Source organism: Podarcis cretensis (genome assembly GCF_951804945.1).
Source record: "Podarcis cretensis genome assembly, chromosome: 13".
NCBI lineage: Eukaryota > Metazoa > Chordata > Lepidosauria > Squamata > Lacertidae > Podarcis > Podarcis cretensis.
Genome location: NC_137182.1, coordinates 5,496,853 through 5,516,625, shown reverse-complemented (window position 1 = coordinate 5,516,625; position 19,773 = coordinate 5,496,853). Strand labels below are relative to the sequence as shown.

The following is a 19,773-nucleotide window of genomic DNA, read 5'->3' as shown; positions in this document are numbered from 1 at the left end:
ATGTTTCTTTCTTTAAAAGACAGCTCAATTTGAATGTTAGGAACCATAATATTACCCACTCCCCACTGCTCTGATTTTTCAGAGATTGCTGAAAGAAGCTATTCAAGTTCAAAATGCTGGACTAATGTAGCAGCATATCATAGGGCCTTCAGCTACATCAATTTTTAAAAGGCCATTTCTACAGGTTTCTTTAGATTTTATTAGGGGGGGAAAAGCAGATCAACATTACAATTCAAAAAATGCAATCTAAATATGAATGCAATCAAAGTATGGAGTGGAAAAATGTTTTCAAGAAACATTCAGTTGTCAACTACTTATTACCTGAATAAGCAATATTTGTAGGCTCTGACTGGAGTCAAAAAATGAAAGATTTATTGCTGTGAAAACAAAACCTGTAGTACAGTAGTAAGAGAGTTGGCCATTAAGCATTATCAGTCAAGTTAACAGATTTTACTAAAAAATTCTTAAGTTGGTGATGGAAGGTCAAAAGCTGATTGACCCAAATACAACTGAAATAGCAAGTCACATCAAAGGATGCATCTCCAGTTTTCAGATCATTAAAAAAAAGATGTATTAACAGTTCCAACAGCCTGCAAGCCAAAATTAAAGTTTAAAAATGTTGAACTGACATTCAAAGAGCCAATTTTATTTATATTCAATTTTACTTTTGCTCCTAATAAGCTCAAGACCCCTCAGGGGAGGAAGAAAGGATATTAATGGACTACCACACAATTGAACAGAAATTGTGTCTCACTTGGTTATTCCCCCCCCCCCACCGAAGTAAAAAATCTACATATAAATCTGATATTTAGTATTACAAATTGTACTTCTTATATAGTTCTGATTTGTTTTTTTGCCTCTGAACCCTGATTCTTGCTTCAGTGATTTCCCCCCCTCTTGTGATATTAAAACTTCTCCATTTATATTTGCATTTATGTTTGATACCTTGGTTAACATTAAACCTTGTAAAAGAATCTTTGTAACAGCACCTTTGGTCAAGGCTGCTGATGTACAAGAGAACTCGGTTGTGCCACTCTCCAGAGTGCATATTTCCTTGATTGTTTCCACGGTCCAAATGTTCTATTAAATGATTCTTTGATGAACTATTTTCAATCTTGTAAACATCAGTGTGCGCAGGTTCACAAGTACTCATGTAGTCCCACTCCCTTAACACCAGGGTGGCTGGCTCTTCAAGATTTAGAAATCTGCTCCAGTGGCCAATAGACCTTGCAGCCTTTGCTTGCTACATAAAAACGTAGCCCACGTACTTGCTGAGGTAGTCCAGTCTATCCTCCTCTTTGACTCCTTTCAGAATATTTCTGGAAGGGTGACATTACGAAGAAGCCACTGCTGAGAGCGGCCACCACTGCAGTCTTTGATGCTGGGTACCTGGCTGTCGTCTTCAGTGGCTTTATCCAGGCACTGGTTACTGTTCACATGCAAAAGGGTTAATTTCTTTTTTGGCAGGGGAGAGAGGAAAGAAGAAGAAGAAGAAAAAAAGAGTATATTTTAATTAGAAGAGGAAGAGATAATCCACACCAGCCAGTAGGTTCATTTAGGACCACTGCTAGGAAAAGGATAGTTTTGTTTTCCTCTCTCCACATCCTTTGAGAGCATATATGGAACTCAGTACCTCTTAGGTATCTTGGAAATGCCACTAAAGATTCTTAAGGGCTTGTGGGAGGGTGTCTAGGATTTTTATTTTTATTTAACATGAGCAGCCTCCCTTGCAGTACACACTGCTTTTGAAACTCTAAAGTTTTAAAAGAAACTTGCAATGTAGTGCAAGGGGGCTTTTTTAAAGTAATGACTTAGCATAGACTTAAATCATGATTTAAATCAACAAGAAAAAGGGCCAACTTAAAACACTAGGTAATATCTAACAGAAATCATACTCAGAGCAGATGCACTGTAATAAATGGACCACGGGCCCACAGATTTAAAAACATACTACTAGAAATTGACTATCAAATCTTTTATACAAATTGACATTTTAATCCAACCCATAACCATGTTCTAACAGCAATTTCTAGCTTTGCCTTGATGCTGCTGTAACAGAAATTTAAATGCACCACTGCAGAATGAGAAATGGGGAAGAGTTGGAAAGGGTTTGCATTCAAGTGGCCAGCAAAAAGGTCATTGGTACCTTTTGTTCAGGCCCTTTGGAAAACAAAACAGGATGTGACTGCAAGCTCCAAGGCCGCCAGCGCTTCCTTTAATCATGCAAGGAATTACTGTAGTTTGAGAAAAGCAGGTAAAACTAGCATTGCAGTTTGTGGGGGGAAATAGGGAGTGTTATTTGTTACGGTACAGCTGTAATTTGTGTGTGTGTCCTTTGTAATCCATGGGACACAGGAATGAATTATCTCCTTAGATGAGTTCCCTCCCATTGCTTACAAAACTGCAATACTAAAGAACAAGCTTTAATTCCAACACAGTTTAAAAATTGCAACACATCATGTTACTCATCTTAAATTATTACTCCCATCTCCTAGTTCCAACCAGCATTCTCCACAATAACTATAATTATACCAACATCTGTAGTCACTGAATTTTATAATCACTTGAGCTTCAGTCATAAGACAACTTACCACTGGATCATATTCCCAAAGTTGATTGCCTTTTAAGTGATGGCACTTGAGCATGGTGACAGGACCATTAAGTTTGGAGACATCTAAGCACAAATCATCTGTTCGAATTTCTTTGTTGGCTGTATATGAGAAAACCTTGATGGAAAGCAATAGCCTGTTATTACCATGCTATATACCACTTTATATGTTTTTTTTCTGAACATTAAACCTGTCCTCAATGTATGCATATGGAAAACAGCTTTAGAATAATTAATCTCTTTGCATAAAAGAGTTTCTTAAACTAGTGGTAGATATAGTTACTGGGTGCTTGGGTAGAGGGCAGGGCTGCTGCAGAACTTTCGTTCCAGGGCAATCGTTTTTTGAGGAGGAATCACAACTTTCCCCGCCATATTGCCCAACAGCACCCATCCATGTCCTAAAACAAACAGGTCTACAGCATGAAACACGATGATCTCCCTCTAGCTGCACAAGCTTGCAACCTCACAACAGTCAAATTAATATTATTCCAAGCAAGACCTACAGGAATCAAAGCATACTATAAAGAAGTAGTACAGTGCAATCCTATTTCCATTTTGAAGTGGGTCCCACTGAATTTAACAAGGCTTACTTCCCAGTAACTGTGGAACCTTTTTTTGAGGTCAAGGGGCACATTGTCTCCAGGAGATAGTGACTGGAGCCACATACCACTGGCAGAAGGAGTGGCCAAAGCACAAATAAGTGGGGACACTCCTCTTTCTCCTCCATTCTCTCATTCCCCCACATATCTCACCCCCACCCCCGTCTCTCACACACAGATCTGTGTGCACACATATATGCACAAATACAATCACACATGTACACAGAGTCCTACAGATGCATACATTCTTGCATGACACTGTACACTCAAACATGCACACACACAGAGAAGCATACTGTCATGCAGACATATGCACGCTCACTCCCCAAAACATTAATTTCCTCTGCACTCTCTGGCACATATGTGCACATATGTACACACAGTGCTCATGCATGCACACACAGAGACATATGCACTCTCACATTCACATACACAATGACTTGTCTAATTATATACAGTTTAAAAATCTAATATTTTTCTAATATCTAATTCAGTTTTCAGAATTTTATATTGTTACCTGATTGCCACCCATCCCGTGACAATTAAAAATGCCAACTTTTTCATTTTCTTTCCTTGCCATGTTATCCAGACACTGATTTGTTTCCATGTTTCTTATCTGAAGACAAAAACAAAAAATCAGCACACCCCGTTTGCTATACGTATTTACATTAGAAAGACAATCTGCATGCGAGCCTTGGAAATCACAAGCAAGAAAGCCTCTGCATATGTGCCCTGTTCAGTTACCCTGTCCATCCTATATTTCTCCATATGAGACCTGTGGGTATACGGTGGTATATAAATTGAATAAATAATAATAATAATATGAGCCGACCTGAGGCCATTCTTTGCAGGCCTCCTCCACAAGAGGTCAAGAGGGTGGCAACACAAGAAGGGGCCTTTTCTGCAGTGGCTCGCCATCTGTGGAATTCTCTCCCCAGGAGGCTTGCCTGGCACCTTCATTATACATCTTTAGGCCAAGTGAAAACACTCCTCTTCAACCAGGCCTTGGCTGGTAACATTTTATGTCATGTTAAATGTGCTTCCAGAGCGTGGTGGTTATTGGTTTGTTTTCTTGTTTTTATTATGCATTTTGTGTTTTTAATTTGTATTTTTATGCTGTGAACTGGCCTGAGATCTTTGGGTGAAGGGTGGTATACGAATTCAACAAACAAGCAAATAAATAAAGAGATCAGGAGCAGTCTTGAGGCTCTTTCCACACACCTTCTTTATGCCCTTCACTGTACACAACAAAGAACCAGAATGGAAGAGCCGAGAAATAGGGAATAAGCTGTGGAATGGGGGCCAAGTGGGAATGCAGGGCAATACCAGGCAATACCAGTACCTTGCAGCAGTATGCTTCCAAATCAAATTATCAAGGCAGCACACACAATTTTAAAAACCACCAATAGAATGAAAGGCATAAAATAGCAGCATGGTGTTCAAGAGCTATTTAGATCCTTAGACTCCTAAAGAGCAATTAATCAGTGATTGCCCCTTGAAACATAATAGTCTTCAGTGTCTTATTATAGCTCACTTTTCCCCACTGCTTGAACTTTGGACCACTTGCCTCTCTCTCCGTTTCTCTAGTCCACTGCTTTCTCTTATCTTTCTCTTCAGCTGCTCTACTCTACTACTTCTCCCCAACTGTCACCTAACTGACTTTTCCCTCCCCACATTCCAATGCTCTCCTTTCAGTAAACCAGTATTCTACAGTGTTGTAGTGTTGCACTAGTGGAAGCCATGTTCTGAATCAGTTGAATTTTCCAGTCTTCCAAGGGAACCCCACATGGAATGCATTACAGTACTGTAAACTTAACTTTAGTTAGGACATGGATAATATGGCCAGATTACACTTTCCCCAAGAATGGTTATAGCTTGCAAACCAGCTAAGTTACCCATGCCTGTCCAACATCTGAGATTTTAATAACACTAAGACTTATAACTTAAACTCATTGAACCCCTTATAAAAGCAAGGATATTCTTGTATAGTCCAACAGATGTTTCAGAGTCAATGTGATTTTTAAAATGTGGAAAGTTTTATCTAAAGCTTGGGATGCGGGTGGCGCTGTGGGTAAAACCTCAGTGCCTAGGACTTGCCGATCGCATGGTCGGCGGTTCGAATCCCCGTGGCGGGGTGAGCTCCCGTCGTTCGGTCCCAGCTCCTGCCCACCTAGCAGTTCGAAAGCACCCCAAAGTGCAAGTAGATAAATAGGTACCGCTTTATAGCGGGAAGGTAAACGGCGTTTCCGTGTGCTGCGCTGGTGCTGGCTCGCCAGAGCAGCTTCGTCACGCTGGCCATGTGACCCGGAAGTGTCTCCGGACAGCGCTGGCTCCCGGCCTCTTAAGTGAGATGGGCACACAACCCTAGAGTCGGAGACGACTGGCCTGTACGGGCAGGGGTACCTTTACCAACAGATGTTTCAGAGTCAATGTGATTTTTAAAATGTGGAAAGTTTTATCTAAAGCTTAGTGAAAATCAGTACAATTATTTAGACAACAACATGTGATCATGAGAATCACAGAGTGGCAACTACGGCATTCATTCTAAATTATCAAATTAGTTTACCCTTAAGATGGGCAAGAGAGAGGAAGGGTAGGAGTGAGATTACCTGTCCAACCTGAAATGGGATAGGATGATTAATCAGATCAAGCTAAACATTATAATAGCATTACTTAGCTCTGTTAATACAAGATCAGATTCTAATCATCATTTTGGGTATGACTCTTAAAGCCCTGTCTATATTCTTCCTTGGCTTCATTTTAGAGGCAAGCAACAGTCCTTTTATTCCACAAGGCAGTTGGGCTTGATTGACCAGAGAGTGGGTATCTTTACTGTTGGTTCTGCCTTTTAAATTAGTTAATTATAATATAGCATATAATGTAGAGCTGCTATTTTTACGGAAAATCGCCAGTAACAACAATGCCGACATGGGTTGCCATAAAGTCCAGATTTTCCCGGACATTTTAGCAATTTCTGCCCAGACACTGCTTCTGACTATGGTATTCAGGATATATCTGGGAAATTCTGGACATATAATGCATATAAAATTAATAAAATTCATCCCCAGGGAAATGCTTTTGATGTCCATTGGGAGCATCATTTTTATTGTTTCTTATTTTAATAATTGGGAATTCTAATGTTTATTATATATGTTGCAAACTGCATTGTGAGGGTAGATACTCTGTATGATAGGTTAAAGATTTATTAAATAAAATACAGGAGTTTTAAGCTGTTTATGTTAATCACTTTGGGAATATTTGTATTAAGAGGCAGGTTTCTCCCTACCAGATTTAAAGATATATTATGAAGCATCCTGTATCTGTTGGATTCGGGACTGGATTAAATTAGAAAACACAGATCTTTTAGATTTATAAGGACATGAAAGTAAATTTGGTTGGCATGCGTATTTATGGTATAATAAAGCCAAAGTGCACAAAGGATTCCAGAACCACATAATAAGAAATGCAATTTTAAAAGTATGGGAGAGATGTAAGGATTTACAGTGGTACCTCGGGTTAAGTACTTAATTCGTTCTGGAGGTCCATTCTTAACCTAAAACTGTTCTTAACCTGAAGCACCACTTTAGCTAATGGGGCCTCCCGCGGCCACCGTGCCGCTGCTGCGCGATTTCTGTTCTCATCCTGAAGCAAAGTTCTTAACCCGAGGTACTATTTCTGGGTTAGCGGAGTCTGTAACCTGAAGTGTGTGTATCCTGAAGCGTATGTAAACCACTGTATTAGAACAAAAGACACCATGGTGGATCTCACCGACAGAAGTAATATCAGTAAAAAAGGTTAGCATAAGGACTAAACGGCCAATGTACAAAGAGCTGTTAACAGAAGTGGATAATCAATTAAAGTTGAAAGATTTGAGGAAATCGGCGAGAAAGTAATAGATTGGTTACAACACTTTCAACTAAATGAAACTTTTAAAAATGACAAAAAGGATTTAATTACACCATATCAAGATTTCAAAGAGAAATGGTGGAGGATAATATGAAATTACTGTCGAAAATGTATAATTTGCTGTTGGAATGGAAAAATAAAGACGAAGAGGTTAAGTGTGTAATGAAGTCGGCAAAGGATCTGGGACATAATATACAAGTGAATGATTGGGAAAAACTGTGGCTCTCAAATTTACTGCATGTACCACACTTAAAGAGAACTATATGAAATGATGTATGTGGTATATTAAACTTGCTAAAATGTATGAAACAAGTTCTAATAAGTGCTGGAAATGCAGAGAAAAAGAGGGTACATTCTATCATATGTGATGGGAATGTAAGGTTATTAAAAGCTACTGGGAAATGATATATAATGAATTGAAGAGAATGTTTAAACTAACTTAAAAAAAAAAAAAACCAGAAGCATTTTTATTAGGTGTAACAGGAACAGAAATTCCCAAAGAACAGAAGAAAATATTTATGTACGCCACAACAGCAGCCCGGATCCTGTTATCCCAAAGATGGGAAGAAGAACAGTTGCAAATCAAACTTATGGAATATGCAGAAATGGCAAAACTGACGGCAAAACTCAGAGACTCTGACAATGAGAAGTTTAAAAACAATGGAAAAAACCTTATCGTATATGTGCAGAAATATTGTAAACAAGTTGGTACATTGGCAGGGTTCGATTAAGCACTTGTAAGAAGTAAGGAACTAGAAAATGTTAAGGAGTAACAACTGGATAAAAATGCTAACAAAATGCAGAGAATGATGTAAGATGTAAAGAATCAGTAGAAGGGGGTGGAAAGAAGTCTTGAGGTTTAAAGAACCTCAAAAGAAGGCTTGTAAATAGTAGGAATCCTTATTAGAAGTTCAAATGTTAGATTGGGTTTGATTTTTGTATCCTTTTTTGTTGTTTACTATCTGTGAAAATTAATAAAAATTTATTTACAAAAAAGGCAGTATAGAAACATGCCTAACATAATAAGAGGAAAAGAACTTGTTCTGATAAAACAAGCTTTTCCTCTTTAGAATCCCTGCTACATCACTAGCCTGTGGTTACTTAAGTTTAGAAGCTGTTAGCACAGTGCACATTAGAAGCAGCATGTAAATTCCCTGTTTCTGGAAAAGAATTTCCTTCCAAGTATTAATTTAGATTTTATATGACCTAAGGATTTGAATTCTTCTATTACAGCATTACAGAAAGACTTACACATGGGAGAAATAAATCTGCTTTAATCTTATTACCCAAACTTTAAAGCACAGGTGTGCCGTTCACACACGTTTTTTTATTTCAACGCTTGAGGCATATTAAAGAATTCTACAGTTAATTAAGAGTTCTCAAAACTGTATGGGTCTTAAAATTGTTACCTCTCCCAAAGAGAAATAGTGTCGTGGTATTTGGGAATCAGGATAAACAGTCTCTAGGTACCAGGAAAAAGGTTTGCACTGCAGCTTGTGTCTAAGTCCAAGTCGTGATGATATGTCTCCATAATCTACCTTTGTAACCCCTGCAGAGAGTTGCATCTCAGTTAGTTACAGTTTTAATTGAATAAATACAGTAATAGATTACCTGCACAAAAATTAGACTGGGTGAGAAGAGTAATCTTTACACAGATCTTTGAGGACAAGTTCTAGGTATCTTACTATCACAAGGAAGTCGTACAACCAGTTTTATCTGAAACTGTGAAGCCGCATCAATTTCTTATCAACAGACCAATTTCCATGAAAATTGCTTACAGAGCTACAAATGAACATTTAATATAAGGTAGCAGGAGTCTGAACATTCCAAGGAAATTGCAACCAAACAGGGTAGTTTTGCTACAGTCTTTGAATTATGCCTAAAGATGCTACTTTATTTGAGCCCCGTAACAGCACAAGTATCTTGAAGAGTACAGTACAGAAATGTTTACAGAATCTAGTCCAACCTTCTGCTTAATGTAGGAAATATAGAGCTAAAGCATCTGCAATACATGGCTGTCTAGCCTCTACCTGGAGTCTTCCAGTGAGAGAGCCCGCCATCCCTAGGTACATGGCTCTATTGCTGGATTACTCTTACTGAAGTTTCTCCTAATGTTCAACTGAAATCTCTACTTCTGCAGATCTATTCCTGCCGCCTGGGAGTAGCAGAGATTCCTTTCTATTGTGTGACAGCCCTTCGGTCCCTTCTGCTCTCATGGCTAAACATACACAGTTCATATAACCTTTTCTCATATGATGTCTCATCAATCCCACAGACCACCTTGGTTGCCCTCTAATTTTTCTACATCCTTCTCACAGTCCTCCTCCACAACTGGACACAATACTCCAAAGATGAGGTCTGTAATTCTAACTATTATTTCTCATGAGATGGAAACTATGGCTTCTATTCATGCAGCCTAAAACTGCATTAGCATCACATTTCAGAGCCAGGTGAATCAATAGTCCGAGCAGGAGATGGCTTTATACATTCACCGTATCAGTTTAAGACACTATATTACGCTGAAGATTCCTTGCTTACCTGGGGAAATTATGTAGAAGAAATTCTTGAATCCATCCATCCAAACTTCTGCAAGTCGTCTATTATTTTTATTAATAATCTGTCCTGTCCCTCCTGGGAAAGTGTAAGGAGTGGCTTTTCGAAAAACGTGCCCAACGTGCGAACATGTTACAATTTCCAAAGTTCCCCCACACTGCCAAATCTGAAAATGTCAAGAGTTCACCATAAACATATCTCTATTGTCTTTTAGGGAAAGAAAGGTTCTGATTACTATGCAAACTATAACTGCATGAGTAATAATTCTGCATTATAATTTTACTAATTATATTTACACATCACTCTTGACCAGTGGATATCACCCTTCACCATTTCATGGAGAACTCATCACAAATGTCCCACTTCCAGCCCATGTGAAATCATATCCAGATTACATAGCAAGACCATTCTGTTGCAGCAAGGACATTGGGCACTTACCAGTATTACTGAAACATCATAGATGGTAGCATGACAGCTCTACCCAAGTTTAACTATTCTTCAGTCAAATGCACATGCAGATACTGGGATGTCCTAGAGCTTTTGATCAGAGCTGTGAACCATGTGCTTTGCAGTACTGCACCAGAGCACTCTGGCAAAGCAGCTGTTCTCTCTCTTCCCTGAATTTGTTTTTAATTTAAAAAATAGTCTATTGTTGAAAGATAGCATTTGCATCTTCTCTCTGGTAACATTCAAAATATGTCTGCCTACCATAACTAAGTTGCAGTACCTGGGAATAAAAATGAAGTTTACTTACTCTGAATGAAATTTCTAGGTTTTCTCCTCCCCATATATCCATTCCTGCGTCGTATGCCCCAATTTCTTGAAAATAGTCCCTATCTATAGAAAAAAGGCCTCCTGCCATTGTAGGCGTCCTAAAGAAATATGGAAATGTTTTAAATCCAACTCTGACATTTATTATTACATTTATTACTCTTAGCAGTGAACTCTATCCTAACAAAAATATAGCTAAAATTGGGCCAGAGGGTGAAAAAGAGGGAGGCATTTGCCAGTCTGGGAGTACAGGAAGGCAGCACAGATTTGAAGGATAAGGTATGTTGCAGCATCCTGAACTGCATCTAATGCCAGTCCAACTCAGAACATTAATATCAAAAAAATTAATACATGATTAACTTAGGTCCATTAATTTCCATAGGCAGTATCCAGTTAAGCAATTATGTTTGCACAAGCACTTCCTCTCCTTGTGCACCCCATAACCATGCTCTGGAGGGTTGGGGAAAACCCCCAGAGCATGTTTAAGGAAGAAGTTCTGTTGTGCCCAAACAGCGTTGTTTCACTGCCAAAGGTTTAGAAAAGGTGACATACTAATCACTAACTTGGAATGGACCTCCCTGTCCAAACTATAGTGTTACCTTGGGTTACAGATGCTTCCGGTTACAGACTCCGCTAACCCAGAAATAGTACCTCGGGTTAAGAACTTTGCTTCAGGATGAGAACAGAAATCGCGCAGCAGCGGCACAGTGGCAGTGGGAGGCCCCATTAGCTAAAGCGGTGCTTCAGGTTAAGAACAGTTTTAGGTTAAGAACGGACCTCCAGAATGAATTAAGTTCTTAACCCGAGGTACCACAGTAGATGCTCACAGTTAAGGGAGAACACACTTCCTAGTGTTCCACCTGCAATTACTTATTACTAAGAGTTGTATGATCTACCTGTTTCAGCAGGCTTTCTAAGATGTGTCTTAATTTACTGGTCTTTTTAAAATCAAGTTAATGGTTGCTGATTACATACCATATTTCCATCACAGTTCCTTGCACCTTCATAGTTCTTTTTAATGTAGAAATGGACTTGGGAACTGAGTAAACCTGGATTGTATTATTAGACACATGCATGAAGGGATATCCCAATAATGCTCATCAGCTCCCTTTACCTGACTGGAAGGGTTCTGTCACCTTTCCTTCGGTCCATTTCTCTCTGTGGAACAGGATACCACCGGAAATTCAACTTCCAGTTGAATCCACCATAAGTCATATCAGAACCTGCCATATATTCAAATGTATCATCGCTGATTACATCAATAATTGGACAAACTACGGTTCTCCTAAAGAAAGAAATGGCATAGACCATTAGAAAAGGCAAGAATACAGGAACAAAATACAGCCTTTGTTACATACAATATCAGCCCTATACCACATATTGAGCATCTCATTTCCCGTTCATCTCTGAAAAAGTTTCAGTTTTAGTACATGGTAGGCATGATCCAGCTCATGTTAAGTATCTACAAGTGTCTTTGAATGAACTTCAGTTATTTTAATGGGGCTTAAAAGGTTCGTTTTTGTCTGGCTCATGCTCACTTTATACCACAGCAACATAGAATACAAGAAACTATGCTATGTTATTAAACAAAGTAATGATCAAACACTTGAAATAGTCCTTTATCTGCAAGAGCTGTCACTTCTATTCTACGTGGGGTGAAGGGTAGATAAGAAATCTTATAAATAATAGATGGAAAGAAGATGCAGTTCCAACCAAGGATGAATGGCAGGCAAAATTAATGGGCTACGCAGAAATGGCTAAGCTTACTGGACCAATAAGGAACCAAGATGAGGGAACTTTTAAAAAAGAATGGGGAAAGTATCTGGAGTAGTTTAAAAATCATTGCAAATAGTTAACTGCATTAGCAGGATCAACTGAAGATGAGCAGTTAAACTATTAACCTTTTCAAGGTTGAGAGTAACAATTATAAGGAGTTATAGGGGAGGTGCATAAATCAAAAGTGAAAATAGAAGAAACCACAAAAAGGGGGGGAGGGAAATCAAACTATGATGTATGTATGTGTGATGAGGTATTGATTATTGTAAAATTGGAAATTGGAAAAAAATTAAAAGAAGAAATCTTAGAAATTAAATAATGGATAATTAAATAAGGATAGTAGACTGAAGCTCAAATTAACCACATTCAAAAGTGTTACCTCTCTAAACAAAGTATTTGTATTCAGAGCCAGATGGGGTCATAGCCCCTAGCAGTTAGGGCAGGAAAATCCTTAAATGAAACAAAGGTTTAACTTGGTAGAATGGTAGGTTCCTATGTACCTCAGAGAACAGGTTGCTAGATTTCCGGAGAAACATGCTGCAAGGCATGAGCATAACACAGAAAACAATAGTAACAGGCTATGGCAGGATATCTGAGATGTCACAGTTATTAATTATACATATACAGTGGTACCTTGATTTAAGAACAGTCCAGTTTAAGAACGATTTGGTTTACAAACTCCGCAAAACCGGAAAAAGTGTCTTGGTTTGATACCTTTCCCTCGGTCTAAGAACAGAATCCAAATGGTGGAAGGGCACCGGTGGTGGGAGGCCTCATTAGGGAAAGCGTGCCTCAGATTAAGAACAGTTTTTGTTTAAGAACGGACTTCTGGAATGGATTACGTTCGTAGACTGAGGTACCACTGTATCTGCAATACATCCATACTGCATTTGAAGATTACCAAGGTCTGCCGCTGCTCTTTAATTAATCCTTTGTGCAAATATTCTTCTACTACAAATTTCTCATATTCTCATAATGAAGTTTACCCACTATGTCCATGGATGAGTCACACTTAAAAAAGCAGATTAGCTGCATTAGTCAGTATTAACCTTTAACAGGTTTTATAAAATAACCACCTGTCTAATTTTATCCGTGCTAGCAGTGGCTCCAGCCATCCTACTGTACATTCACAATGAGCATCTAAAAAGGTGATGACTTGGCCTTTAGAAGCAGCAGCTCCTTTCAATCTGGCCCTGATCAGTCCAGAACGCTGCTCCATTCGAATCACATAAACTGGTACTCGTAATTTCTTCACATAGTTCTCCAAGGGTCTCTTCAAGAACTCTAAAAAGTATGGCAAACAAAAGATAAAATAAATGTAGCATTCAAGCTATATGTACACTCATAATTTTAGTAAGAACTCTTAAAATGGCTTATGTCTAAATGAACTCTCAACAAGAATAGTCAAAAGGGGGCAGAACAATCCAGATATCAACACTAAATTTAAGACTGAATATCCTATGAATACTGTGCAATAACAGAACCAGGACACACACATTATGCTCCAAATTGCAGATTTTAATGGAAAATTAAAACTCTCTTTTTCTCTTTCTGGTTCAGGATGGTGACTTTTTCCACATGTAAGCAAAACAACTAATCGGTATTTATCCACTATTTTTCTTCTAAATGAAAAATTAGCACTTCTAAATTATGCGAAGAGTAAGTCTTATATTCTTGATGTTTCTTTTTCCAGTGCTAAAGTGAAATATTATGCAAATCAACTTTACTGGGAATATGGCAGCAGCAGATACAAAGGTAAAGCTGAATGTTTGCTTTATTCAGTTCAGCCAACTGATGCTAAAATTTGAAACCCACTCTCTCCAGATTAGGAAATTTTTGTAGAAGCCTAATTTCCTACTTACAGAGTATTTAACCAGCATGTAAACAGAGATTGCATTTTCTGCCTGCATCCTTCAGTTTGATAAACTTCAAACCCAATTTATTTTAAACAAAGTTGCATGTGAGTCAGAGAAGCACCATCAAGGAAAACATTAATATAGTACTATGCAGCTATGTACAACTTGAAGAGTCAGGTATACATGGTTTCAGAGTACTATACTATACACAGTACTATACACAGTTTACTTAAGTACTATAAAACTCTTAGGGACACGGGTGGCACTGTGGTCTAAACCACAGAGCTGATCAGAAGGTCGGCGGTTCAAATCCCCGTGACGGGGTGAGCTCCTGTTGCTCGGTCCCAGCTCCTGCCAACCTAGCAGTTCAAAAGCACGTCAAAGTGCAAGTAGATTAATAGGTACTGCTCCAGTGGGAAGGTAAACGGCATTTCCATGTGCTGCTCTGGTTTCACCAGAAGCAGCTTAGTCATGCTCGCCACATGACCCGGAAAAACTGTCTTTGGACAAACGTCAGCTCCCTCGGCCAGTAAAGCGAGAAGAGCGCCGCAACCCCAGAGTCGTTCGCAACTGGACTTAACTGTCAGGGGTCCTTTACTTTTACCTTTATAAAACTCTTAAAAGCAAAGCTCATATAACAGCTTTTTATTAAAACATTGTTTCAATGAAGAAATCCATAATAATAATAATAATAATAATAATAATAATAATAATAATTCTAAATAAGGCAAAAGAATTCTCTTAAGAAGCAGGTTCAGCACAATTCCAAAGGAAAAACAGAATGTGGATGCACTGTACTTATCAATACAGCAAAACCCAACTAAAAAGTGATTTAGAGATTAAACAGGCACTATTTAATGAATATTCATTTCATGCATGTTTGAGCATTAAGGGCACCCTAGGTTATTTGAAGACTGTGATTTACTTTACCCTGGCATAGAGTAATCTCTATTTCAACATATGCAGTCTGTGAAGTGTTCAAAGGACTGCTTCCAGTGGGTAGCTTTAATGAATTCATTAAATTCAAAAAAGTGAATGTTATGTACCTGTATGGATAATGCTTTTAGCACAGAGAAGCATGGATTATATATTATGTTATATACTTGCTATACAAGTTTATATAAGGGCTATGGTAAGTAAAAAATTGATGATTACAATCAGGGTTCAAAAATTTTGTGCCTAAAAATTCTCCATTTGTCAGCACCTCAAAAAGTCTAGCTGCCACTTTTTGTGCCTGGCTGACTCTCAAGGATTACTGAAATGTATGTGCTTTGAAGCTTCAAAGTATATGTTAAGGATAGACAATATGTTAAGGAGTTTACCAATAAAGAGTAGAGTGTTTTGAACATTCTATACAAGATCTCAAAGTAGCTGTTCTATTACAAAGGAATTTCAGAAATAGACTGGAAAGAGAAGCTGCTGAATTGCAACTTATTACCAAACTTAAAACCATGGAGAGACCTGGTCTGAACAAAGACATTGGATTCTTATCTCATTATACATGACAATGCCATTTTTCACCTTCTCACCCATTGCTCTTTCCTGTAAGACCTATTGCAGTCGTTAAGAGTCGTCAACAGGCTCATCACAGCTATCTGCCAATCACCCAATCCCACCACCCTTCTGAGTAATACCCCTCCCCACCTTCTCACTATATAGAAGGGTCTGGTGACTTCTGTTTCAGTGTATCTGAAGAAGTGTGCATGCACACGAAAGCTCATACCAAGAACTAACTTAGTTGGTCTTTAAGGTGCTACTGGAAGGAATTTTTTTATTTTGTTTTGAAAAATGAAGTATGGTACCAATATTTTTATGGTAAACACCAAATTAAACATGTATTAACAATTTCTGTTAAAAATGTGATATTAACAATATCTCACTTATGAGAATTGTGTATTAGTTCATGCTTATTAAAATAATAAATAGAAAGTGTTGCTGCCCCACCCCAAAATGGCAACTAGACATTCTTGTTTTGGCGCCCACAACCCAAGTTCCAGGAGCCATTTCGCTCCTAGCTTTTCTATCCCAGTTTCTAATACCGATTACAAAACCACCTAAAAGAATCAGGTTGCTTTTTAAAATTGATTTTTTTTAAAGTGTGAATACTGCATTTCTCTTAAATAATAATGAATTCCATATTAAACAACCTGTATACAAGCACATTAGTGCTATGATTACTCTAAAACAGGTGCGGGGAACCAATGATCTATGGATCTATTTAGATCTTCCAGGCTGCTTTGGTCAAGCACTGTGGACCTGCCATCATATATGATGTCAGATTTAGGGAAAGTAAAAAAGACCTGGCCCAGCCAAAATGGGGTTTGCAGACCTGCAAAGTTATGCACAAAGTGTTTTGCAACACCGCACTTCCCCACTACTATCTATAACTTGAATCAATTCCTCTACCAGATGGATCTGACTTAAAGAAGGCTTTCTCAAATATAAATATTTACACTCCACCTATCAAAACAGGCATTTCATTTTCACCTGATGAAAACTGCTCTAATCTGTCTTAGTACAGTCATATCAGCAACCGGCATTTCATTTTTGTTTGCTACTCAGTTTTTTGAATTCATCCAATATGCCCATACTGCACCTTACGCAATCTTACCTCTTTCACTAGCATCATCTACCAGAATAATTTCTTCCAGCATGTGTCGCGGTGACCGGTTGATGACACTATGTACAGTTCGCAAGAGAGTACTCCAAGCTTCATTGTGAAAGACAATTACAACACTGGTTGTAGGAAGGTTATCTGGATATACTTTTGTCTTACACCTAAGACAAAACACAAATAAAGCAAAGCAGTAATAAATGAACCCTTTATTATTACATTTGAATAGAAAATAATATTCTCTAATATTCTCTTTATATTAAAAAATATAAGGTAGGGACAAGGAGAACTTCCCTGGGGACGGTGTTTCATCAATGGATTGTCATCACTGAAAAGGCCCTTTCCCCAAGCTTTTAGCAATAGGCCCTTGTTCACTGATGCATTCAGAACTCACCTGTAAAAATGCCCTTTGACCCATGCTACACTAGCCATTTCAATTGACTACTTCAACTGAAACACTGAAGCAAGAAGGCTGGTAATAGCATTACCTTTCATAGGTCATCAATGATTGCACAAGAAAATTATGGGCACAATTAGCTGTGTGAAACATGCTTCATGCAGAATAGAATGTCCGGATGCAGAATGAATTTCCTGACAGGTCTATTGCTCAATTAAAATAGTTCTTACACATGAAGAGGATTTCCAGGTTATGCCTAAAGATTGCAAAGAGTGATCCTTTATAATTAATCAGAGACTAGCTGAAGATGCCAGAGGTGACCTCGCCACCATCAATGCTCCAAGTACTGAGTGAACCACCGTATCAGAAACTCTGGCCCAATAACAGCTAATCAGAACAGAACTACAACTTGCAAAGTACTGGATCAAGCTCTACATACACAAGAGGCAGAAACAGTCTTGAAGGAGGCAGACCAGTATCTCAAATGTTATTCTAACAATGGGGTTTCCCAATATCTGTAATGCTACCCATCCTAGAGAAGTGCTTTCAGGATGCTGGTATTTCTAAAGAACTGTATTCATCTGCCACACTAAGTACGTTCTTAGTGCCTTGATCCAAAAGGTTCTCCTTTTTCTCTATGAAAGTATATTAAGCTGAGTTTTAGATACCCCACACAAGAAAGCCGGAAATGCACCTCAGGTCTTCTCCATTAGCATGGAATATAGCCGCTCCTATTACTCCTATGAAAACGGTGTAAGACCCCAAGAATATGCAAACAGCTTCCTTCCTGTCCAGTTTCAAATGTACTACTTATCCTAGAAGCCTATTCTCCCAGTCTCATGAGACAACAGTTCCCCCTGGTAGGGAGGTGCACCTCAAAAACCCCAGTATCCATCAAATGCAAAAGAGGATCACAATTTGTTTGCTAACAAGAAAGTCTTTTTGTTAGTGAGCCTGGAAGCTCCTTACAAGGAAAATTAAACTGTTTGGCTTTTAACCAGTTAAACTAACTTAACATGTCACAAAACATCAAGTAGCTTTGACAACTCTGAAAGGAGAGGACGTTCTCATTCAAGTGGAAAAAAACTTACAATCTAATAAAGAGAAGCTATCACTGACAGTTAGAATGTAATCTTTACAGTATATTTAGGAATATGGAATATTCTGTTAAAGTAGCATACTAGTAACAAAATGGTTTAAAGTTAAATGAATTGAGTACTACACTAGTTGCCCTGGTTTAAGACATACTGACACATATTTCAAAGTTCTGTTACTTACAGTTATTATTAAAAAGAAAGCCACAATAATTTCAGTAGGAAAGGTAAGCAGCCTTCAAATTTGGATAGAAACTCAAAGGAAAGGGTATTTTCAAACTCCCCACAAGAAAAGGAAATTGGTGAACCTGTGCATCAAGCAGAGTGTTTTTTCCTGTTTTTTCTTCTAGAAGTGAAGAACTGATTGAGTCAGGATTGAGAACTGGTAAAGCAGAATAGATTACCATATGTCAAGGCATGAAAGGCAGTCCTTGATATTTTGATTCTTTGCCTATTGTTTCTACTGACTGAGGTAAATGTGGGAATGCATCCTATTAGCCAAAAATATTGAATTGTTTAAAATATACAATGCATGTATATTTGCAAGACAAGACAAATGAAGCTGCTACCTGGCTGACCAAGACAGACCTTTACAAAAACAGATTTGATAGGATGATCATGAGAACCATTTAAATTCCAAGTCACAATATAGTCTGGAAAGGGGCTTCCATACAGCAGGCTCTTTTGGCTGTATGAGAAAACTTCTGAAGCTCCTTTAGTGCCTGCAGCAACACTAACATGCTTTATTATTCTAGTTATAACATATATTTAAAGCCACCTAGTTGTGAAGCAGAGGTACAGTCAAACCTTGATTCCTGAACGGCTTAGTTGCTGAACAAATCGGATCCTGAACGCTGCAAACCCGGAAGTAAGTGTTCCGGTTTGCAAATGTTTTTGGGAAGCTGAACGTCCAACGCAGCTTCCGCTTGGGTGCAGGAAGGTCCTGCAGCCAATCAGAAGCCGCACCTTGGTTTTCAAAGGGTTCCAGGAGTTGAACAGACTCCCGGAATGGATTCATTTCGAGAACCAAGGTACCACTGTATAAGATTCTTAATCTAGGAGGAAATGTCTATGTAGATCACCTAAAACGCAATAAAATATTCTACAGCAGTCTTCAAAGACCCAGTGTCTTGAGCTGGCTCTATGTTAACAGCAGAATAAGGTTAACTAAGGACCACTGGCATCCAATTAGACAGTCCAATAAGACATTTCAAGTCTAAAGATACCCTATTGGCTAATCAATCAATACTCAACTGATTACATTCTACGTACCCACAAACAGGTAAAGTTCATCAATTGTGATTACCACGGATTATCGGAAGCGGAACTGGTCAAAACTGCTAATCATTCTAGGCAACTCTCAGACAAGGCCAAGCATGTCACTGGTTCAAAATAGTTCAAAAATGCCACAAATGGGAAAAGTACTGCAGGAAACACACAACACACACACACTCCCCAAGGTATATTTTATAGATGTACAGCACAATCTTATATACATCATAGGAGCCAACTCCTAGGGGCCAAGGGGGCTTTCGCCCACCAATAAAATATTTGAAGGGGCCAGGGCCCCCCAAGGTTGATGGGCATTGCTATTCAAAT

At 38.5% G+C, this 19,773-nt stretch overlaps 1 protein-coding gene across 2 annotated transcripts in view; it reads right to left on the bottom strand.

Moving 5' to 3' along the window:
- Positions 1-350: 350 nt before the first annotated feature.
- GALNT1 (polypeptide N-acetylgalactosaminyltransferase 1) overlaps positions 351-19,773 on the bottom strand; it is a 60,719-nt gene continuing 41,296 nt past the window's right edge. For both annotated transcript variants that reach the window (XM_079949660.1, XM_079949661.1), the window contains 9 exons: positions 16,681-16,847; positions 13,290-13,497; positions 11,552-11,722; positions 10,421-10,538; positions 9,652-9,832; positions 8,523-8,662; positions 3,725-3,823; positions 2,592-2,726; positions 351-1,455 (listed from right to left, as the gene is read on the bottom strand). In XM_079949660.1, the coding sequence (XP_079805786.1) occupies positions 1,309-1,455; positions 2,592-2,726; positions 3,725-3,823; positions 8,523-8,662; positions 9,652-9,832; positions 10,421-10,538; positions 11,552-11,722; positions 13,290-13,497; positions 16,681-16,847 (1,366 nt within the window). In that variant the 3' untranslated portion in view covers positions 351-1,308. The remainder of the gene's footprint in view (positions 1,456-2,591; positions 2,727-3,724; positions 3,824-8,522; positions 8,663-9,651; positions 9,833-10,420; positions 10,539-11,551; positions 11,723-13,289; positions 13,498-16,680; positions 16,848-19,773) is intronic.